General features: G+C 47.7%; 1 protein-coding gene across 1 annotated transcript; it reads left to right on the top strand.

Moving 5' to 3' along the window:
* Positions 1-967: 967 nt before the first annotated feature.
* CCT3 (chaperonin containing TCP1, subunit 3 (gamma)) lies at positions 968-7,288 on the top strand (the record flags this gene model as incomplete). Its single annotated transcript, XM_010080808.1, has 13 exons — positions 968-1,029; positions 1,485-1,535; positions 1,632-1,694; positions 2,265-2,361; positions 2,744-2,861; positions 3,053-3,239; positions 3,716-3,865; positions 4,330-4,462; positions 4,970-5,051; positions 5,166-5,346; positions 5,603-5,848; positions 6,397-6,528; positions 7,184-7,288. Coding segments are annotated over 13 exons (1,607 nt in total), but the record flags the coding sequence as incomplete, so codon positions are not given.
* Positions 7,289-7,695: the final 407 nt, after the last annotated feature.

Below are 7,695 nucleotides of genomic sequence, written 5' to 3'. Positions count from 1 at the left end.
GCCCCTGCGTGGGAGATCTCGGGGTATCGGAGCCCCTGCACCCCACGAAACCTTCCCTGGCCGATCTGGGCCTCTCTCAGCTCCTTTATCCTCGTGGGTGTCTGCCCACGTTGCTTTGGTGCTGTCCCGTTTGAAGCCTTTACGCTTTGTGATCCTCCCGCCACCCTCCAATATGAGACTTTCCTGCGGGATTTCTCGCTGCTTGGGTTTCTCTTTTTCATTTCTCCCATCTCTGCTGTTCAGCCAAGGGTGGGCTGTTGTAGCCCAGTGCCCCTTCGCTGTGGGCCCGCTTCCCTTGTTCTTGGTGCTGCTTTTCATGTTGCTTTCTTTTGTTCTGTCTTCTAAATCTATGTGCACAAAGGTCCACTCTTGGAGTAAATCTCTGCTCATCCAGCGTGGACTGGTGATAAAAGAAAAGCAGCACCAAGCCTAGAGATCCTTCAGGGCAGCCTCTTCTGACAGCTGGTCCCAAAATATGGATTTGAGCCCGTGGGACAGCAGCGGCTGCTCATGCCCATGTGCCAAAGGCTGAGCAACACTGATGTGTAAAACTTCATTTTACCCAGTGTTCTGCTTGCTGTGCCTGAGCATCTGTAACGGTTTTTGACTGAAAACTACTCTGCAGCTTAGCTGCTGGTTCTAGTGAGTCACTGCTGTTTGATTTTCTTGGGGGAATAGGTTCTGTTTCAGAGTTGTGAAGTTTTCTCTCAGTTGAATGATGATGCTAATCAGGAATTCTGGTGTAATAAGGAATGTTTTTCACTGACACTATTCTATGCTTTCTTACAGTGGCTGTGGTAGTTATTTTGTATATTAACTCTGAATTTAGAAATGGGCATGTATCAAATTGTGTGACTGAGAGGGTATCTTTGCATTGTCATATCACTGTTTCAGTCTTGAGCTTTTAGCAAGGTCAGATTAAAGTTACATTTGTGCTTTAATGTTTTTTTTTTTCCATGCCCTTTAGGTCAAAATATGAAACGTGAGTCTGGAAGAAAAGTCCAGACTGGAAACATCACAGCTGCTAAGGTACCATATTCTGATGTCAGACTATTTTTATTCTTTTTGTATGTGTATATATTTATATAATTAGGAGGAGAAACTTAATCTGAGGCGTATTTTGTCTGGTCTGTTGAATCCAGAGTAGAAGCAGCACAGAAAATGAATTTTTATTGTTAAAACAGTAGATGTGATGTAACTGTACGTGGAGCAGTTTAACCCACCAAAACCTCTTTCTCTGCAAAATCTGAAAGGGTGTAAGTTTTGACATCTGACTTGGATGAAGGTTTAGTGTGGTGCCAGTGATCTTACAGTCCCTGTGTTCTCACTGCCACACAATTCTAAACTTCTGCTGGGTCTCAGCACTTGTAGAGTCATTGGCTCACTTAAATTCTGCAGTGGCTTCCTGTTTCATAGGGACTTATGTTTTTTTCCAGACTTTTTGATGCCCTCCTGCATTGCCTAATTTCTTTTCTTCCTCCTAGACTATTGCTGACATTATCCGAACGTGTTTGGGACCAAGAGCTATGATGAAGGTAAGAGCTTTTGCTGAAATACTCACGCTGCGTACTGACTCGAAACACTCCGCATGCTAGAGGTCAGTGCAAATATTCCTTCTCTTTTGGTTGCAGATGCTTTTGGACCCCATGGGTGGGATTGTGATGACCAATGATGGCAATGCTATCCTCAGAGAAGTAAGTTTCTTCTAAAGGATTGTCTTACTTAACACCTGAGTCAGAATCTTTCAGGATACAGTTACGTAGCTGCCAATGGAACTGTGTTATTCCGTCTTCTCTCTTGAGAGCCAGCAAGTAGTGAACACCAGTACCAAGAAGGGTGTGTACTGGGGAGGAATTAAATATTCCCGGCAAATGCCCTTCCTCCTCAGAAAAGTACGTTTGATCTGGAGGTTTTACGAGACTGGTGTAAGTTCTACGCTAATTGTAGCTCCACTCACTTGCATCTAAACCTTATGAGTAGGTGCTTGCTCTTACCATGCCAGATAATTAGACCAAGAAGTCATTGTCGTCTTTCTGGTGCACATGCTGTTGAAATAACATCACAAAAATTGTAATGCCTGAAAAACTGGAGGAGATGCAATGTTGTGAAGTATTTTCAGTCTCAAAAAGGAAGAAAGCTCTTTGCTGTAGTTGGGCAGAATGCCTTTGATTGTTTAGAAGGTGGTGTATTTGTTCCATTGAGTGATGCAAAAAGTTTCAGCCTTAGTATTGTGGAATAAAAACACACCCCTTGCTCCTGTACAGATTCAAGTCCAGCATCCAGCTGCAAAGTCAATGATTGAGATCAGCCGTACTCAGGATGAAGAAGTTGGAGACGGGACCACATCTGTAATTATCCTTGGTAAGGGAGTGAGTAAGATGTACTTTTGTAAAGGGTTAAGGCTGAAGTTCACCCTTTTTGCTCATCAGAGCCCAGTAAGTATGCCTCAATGAGGCAGTTATTTGTTATTTAACAACCCTAAAATTGATCCTTTTTTTTTTTTTACCATGAAGAGAGTGGTCAGTTTATTAGACCCTTAGGTGATCAGCTCCATGTTTTGGAAAGTTGTGTTTTTTCCCCGAAGTAAACACATTGAAGTGTAAAGAGAGGTATAGGTGATGTTAGAGCTCTCTGGGTGGATAGCAGATATTTTTTGTCTGGTGTGCTGTTCTCCTGTCTCGGCTGTTGACTGTTACACTAGCTTATCTAGGGAATTTTGATTTTTTTTATTTTATTTTTTAAGCTGGAGAGATGCTCTCTGTTGCCGAACACTTCCTTGAACAGCAGATGCACCCAACTGTGATCATTGGAGCTTATCGGAAGGCGCTGGATGACATGATCAGTATTCTAAAGAAAATTGGGTAAGTGTGGGACTGGTGGGAGTTGGAGAGGAGGAGGATGGGGTTTCTGTTTTGCTTAAAGATGATTCTTGAGGGAGGCACGTTGGTAAAATATAACTTAATATAATTGAGGAGGGATTCAGTGGGAATTATTAATAAATTGCAGTTTGGCGTAATACTCAGTTTACAGTTTGCTTTTTCCTTTCTCTCAGCACTCCAGTGGATGTGAACAACAAAGAGATGATGCTTAAAATAATAAAGAGTGCTATAAATACGAAGGCGATAAACCGCTGGTCGGACTTGGCTTGTAGCATCGCTCTTGATGCCGTTAAGACTGTGGAGTTTGAAGAAAACGGCAGAAAGGAAATTGATATAAAAAAATATGCAAAAGTAGAAAAGGTGAGCATGTCCTGAACCCCTTCTTCTCTGTGTGCCCCTTTCTCATTCTGAACTAGTTGTTCCTAAGATGCAGTAGGAAGAATTTTGTGCTTCTGATCTGCAGTCTGCAAACATAACCCTTGAAGATGTATTTTAGTCAGTGCTATCAGCCTTGCTGGCTTACTGTGAAAACAGGGGCAGTTATTTAAACTTCTTTAGAATGTTTGTCAAAAAGAGCTTTTTACATTCTTTAGGTTTCCATCTTCTGAACATATTGCCAGGCAGTAAGATGTGAGCATCTATTCCCCAGCTTTTCACTGCATCTAAGTCAGTGTGCTCTTAAAATTAACTCGGATTGTGACATGGATGCATCACGGCTCCTCGGGAGCCTTTTGCTTTTTCAGTCCAGGGGATGGACAGTTTCAGGAGCACGGGTATTCAGGTTTGTGTAGAGCAGACTGACGTGCCTTGCTTTCTCCCTTCCCTGTGTCTGTCAGATTCCAGGTGGCTTTAGCGAAGACTCGTGTGTTTTGCGTGGAATCATGGTGAATAAAGATGTAACTCACCCCAGGATGCGTCGCCTTATTAAGAACCCGCGTATTGTCCTTCTGGATTGTTCCCTAGAGTACAAGAAAGGGGAGAGCCAGGTAAAGCAAGTCCCGTCAGGGATCTCCACGACTCTTGATTTTAGACTAGGAAGGTGGACAGATCCAGATAGCTCGTTAAAAGCTTGAGGGACAAAAAGCTCTCTTCATGCTCTGCCTTTCAGAGACCTTTTGCACATGTAAGATAATTCTGCTGTGTGAAGAGAAAAAGGCAGAAAAATTTAACAGGCTACAGTGCTTTTACTCACTGAGGCAGCTACAGTGGTTCGTGGATTTAAGTGATGGTCAAGAGCCAAAGAAATATTTCTGTGTTTGAATTAACACTAAAGTTTAACGGACGCAGTGTCGTAGTTTATTTGGTTAGTGTTTTTCATTGCGTAGTTCTGCGTGACTCTTCCCCCGGCGATATTGGAGGAGTTCCGATCGCTCCAGCCAGGGAATCTGTGTTTAAGTGGGTGAAGCGTTGGGAGGGATACAGTGAGATATTTACACCTCTTTCTGTGCAGACCGATATTGAAATAACGCGGGAAGAAGACTTTGCCCGCATCCTGCAGATGGAGGAAGAGTACATTCAGCAGATTTGTGAGGATCTGATGAGAGTCAAGCCAGATCTAGTCATCACGGAGAAAGGAATTTCTGGTAACAACACTTGTGATCCTTCTGCGGGTTAAATTAATCGTGATGAGCTTCATGCTGTGTTAAATTAAATTGTTCAGCAATTTAAAAACACCCCCCCAAAAAACTAAAACAAAACACACCAAAACTGAACACAGACACCCAAAACCAGCCGACCAAACCCCACAAACCTGCCTTCAGCATGACCCTGTTCTGGTTTGTTTTCTTTTTTTAGTTTTCTAGTAAATAGGTACACAGTGCAGGCATTGAAGTTGGTTCTTGAGGTTGCCTTGTGAACATGGATGCTGACAATAATATTTTGCTTTTTCCAGCATTTGGAAATTATGCCAAAACATAAACGAGTGTTAGCCTAGCAAAGCAGGGAACACCGTGCTGTGATTTTGACTTGCAGCTTGGTTTAAGCAGCAACATTTAGGTTTTTCTGTTCATAACCCTTGTTACTTTAAAGACACACAAAGTTTGTTGTGATACCACTGATTCATCAATAAAATTGCACAAACCTGATTTCAGACTTGGCCCAGCACTACCTGATGAAAGCCAACATCACAGCAATCCGCCGGGTGAGGAAGACGGACAACAACAGGATCGCCAGGTAAAGGCTGGAGCCCGCTCTTGCCGTCTGTGCCGTGGATTTTCATCCTTACCTCCCCCTTTCCCCCCAGCTCTCGTTCGTGAGTGTCTAACGGGAGTGTTGTTGGTGCGGTAGGGCCTGCGGAGCTCGCATTGTGAGTCGCACGGACGAGCTGCGGGAGGAGGATGTGGGAACTGGAGCCAGGCTCTTTGAAGTTAAAAAAATAGGAGATGAGTATTTTGCCTTCATCACCGATTGCAAAGACCCCAAGGCTTGCACTATCATTCTGCGCGGAGCCAGCAAGGAAATCCTGGCAGTAAGTTAGGATCTGCTTCCCCTCCTGTCCTGCCCCCACCTTCTTGATGGCGGGCATTGCTTCCTTTTTAGCAGCTGCTGCGTGCAAACGAAGCGAGCACAAGTTCCTCTGGGTTCTGGAGCAAGGAAGAATTCCTGTGTTGTGGGCTGGGCAGCAAAGGTGGAGGAACCAGCCCAGCAGAGCGGGGGCTGTGCTTGCAGCTGGCGGCGTGCTGCAGTTCCCCGCGACCCAAACTCTGCTTCCCTGCCTGTCGCAGGAGGTGGAGCGCAACCTTCAGGACGCCATGCAGGTGTGTCGCAACGTCCTCATCGACCCGCAGCTGGTGCCGGGCGGGGGAGCTACCGAAATGGCCGTTGCCCACGCGCTGACGGAGAAGTCCAAAGGCATGACGGGTGTGGAGCAGTGGCCCTACCGTGCGGTAGCCCAGGCTCTGGAAGTCATTCCCCGAACACTGATCCAGAACTGTGGCGCTAGCACCATCCGGGTGCTGACCTCGCTCAGGGTAAGGCGCGGGGCCTGGGGTCCTCTGGAGAGATCTGTGTCCTTCCGGAGCGGTGGGGCAGCTTGGGGTCGTTGCAGTCGGCTTTTACGTTAAAGGAAACCTTTGTTAAGGTTAAGGTTACCTGTCCTTTGAATCATAGAATCATTAAGGTTGGAAAAGACCTCAAGGGCTGAGTCCAACCGTCAACCCAACACCACCTTGCATTAGCTGGGTTGTAAACATTCTTTACTGTAGTTTTTGTGCCAAAATGTGAAAGCGTGAAAATGGAGTGAAATACCTTGTTTGAGATACCAGAGTTTAGAAATAAAACAACAAAACCCTGAGGGTGACCAAAATCAAAACCTTCCTTTGCAATTTGATGGGATGGCAGGAGAGGGAGTGTCTTCTATCTTCTGATGGAATTGTTTCCAGCAGTGCTCAGTAACCTGCTCTTGGATAAACTCAAAAATGGAGAAAATTCTAGGGACCTTTTGCTATTTTCCCGAGCCCAGGGGCAGTTTGAGTTTCTGGAAGGTGAATTTGCCGTCTTACTGTCGTTCTGTTTCCAGGCAAAACACACCCAAGAAGGCAGCCAGACGTGGGGAGTGAATGGTGAGACCGGAGCCTTAGCTGACATGAAGGACCTGGGGATCTGGGAGCCGTTAGCGGTCAAATTGCAGACCTACAAAACAGCCGTGGAGGTGAGGAGCGAGGGAGCAAAGCCCCCGCAGCGGGTCTGGCGGGAGAGGGGAGCGCTGGGCTGTTGGGGTGAGCACTGCACCCCAGCGTGCTGCGGGCCAGCCTCGGAGCTTGCGAACGGCGGAGGGAGGTGAGCAGTGGTGCAGCGCCCGGGGGAGCCTGTAACTGGGCTTTCAGAGGGGTTGGTTTTTGATCCTGTGGCTGAAATTTGTCGTGTTCCACTTTTTTTTGTTGCAAACTGTGCAGAGTGGTCGGTCTCGCGAGGCTGGGCTGCTCCGAGCGACCAAGGAACGCAGCGCCAGCAGCGTGCTGGCACCCAGCTGGTGGCACTGGGAGCTTCTGCCCTTTGATGGTCGCACTGGTCTCACACAAGCTGCCCTCCCCTGGTTAAAAAATGACATTTTGGGCGTTCGCTGGGTGGTGAAGGGAGGTGGGGTCCCTTTCCTGGCAGTCAGCTGGAAATAATCCCTGTTCCCTTTTCCACGGGGTGTCCCTGTGGGTGCCAGAGCCGCCGCCTGCTCCCCGCGGGTGCCGTGTCCTTTCCCCGGGGCTGTGTGGCTGTTGCTGTGCCCAGAGAATGGTTGAATCCGAGGCTGATGGTTTTTTTGGGGTGAAAGAGGGCGGGATTGGATTTGATGCTCTGGGCTTTCTCCCCAGACTGCCGTTCTCCTCCTCCGCATCGACGATATCGTTTCGGGGCACAAGAAGAAGGGCGACGATAAAAGCAAGCAGCCGTCTGCGCCCGAGGCAGCCCAGGAGTAGGAGAGGCTGAGCCGGCGCTCGGAGGAACCAGGCACCTCGCCGGGGACGGAGCTCGAGGAAGCGACTCGACCGGAGGCTGAGCTTGGAGTCTGTGGGGAGGGATGGGGAAAAAATCACGAGCGTGGGGAAAGAGCCCATGTGTCACGTAGGTGTCCCTGTGCTGGGTGGAGATAGTGGTGGTTAAGTCTCTGTACTTAAAACATGTCAAAAATAATTAAAAAAAAAAATAAGTGCCTGTCCTTGGGCTCTGTGCGCTTCAATGAGGCTCTGGGAGGTGTAACCCCAGGGCCGGGGGCTGCCAGGGAGCCCTGGGCAGGGCCAGGACCCCTTCCGCGGGGGAGCAGCGGCTCCTTTAAGAGTTACCCACGCGGCGCCTTTAAGGGGCGGTCCCTGTGGGGTCACGTGAG

Source organism: Pterocles gutturalis, unplaced genomic scaffold, assembly GCF_000699245.1.
Source record: "Pterocles gutturalis isolate BGI_N339 unplaced genomic scaffold, ASM69924v1 scaffold41609, whole genome shotgun sequence".
In the NCBI taxonomy this organism is placed as follows: domain Eukaryota; kingdom Metazoa; phylum Chordata; class Aves; order Pterocliformes; family Pteroclidae; genus Pterocles; species Pterocles gutturalis.
The sequence above is the reverse complement of the archived record's forward strand: the minus strand, read 5'-3'. Positions and strand labels throughout refer to the sequence as shown.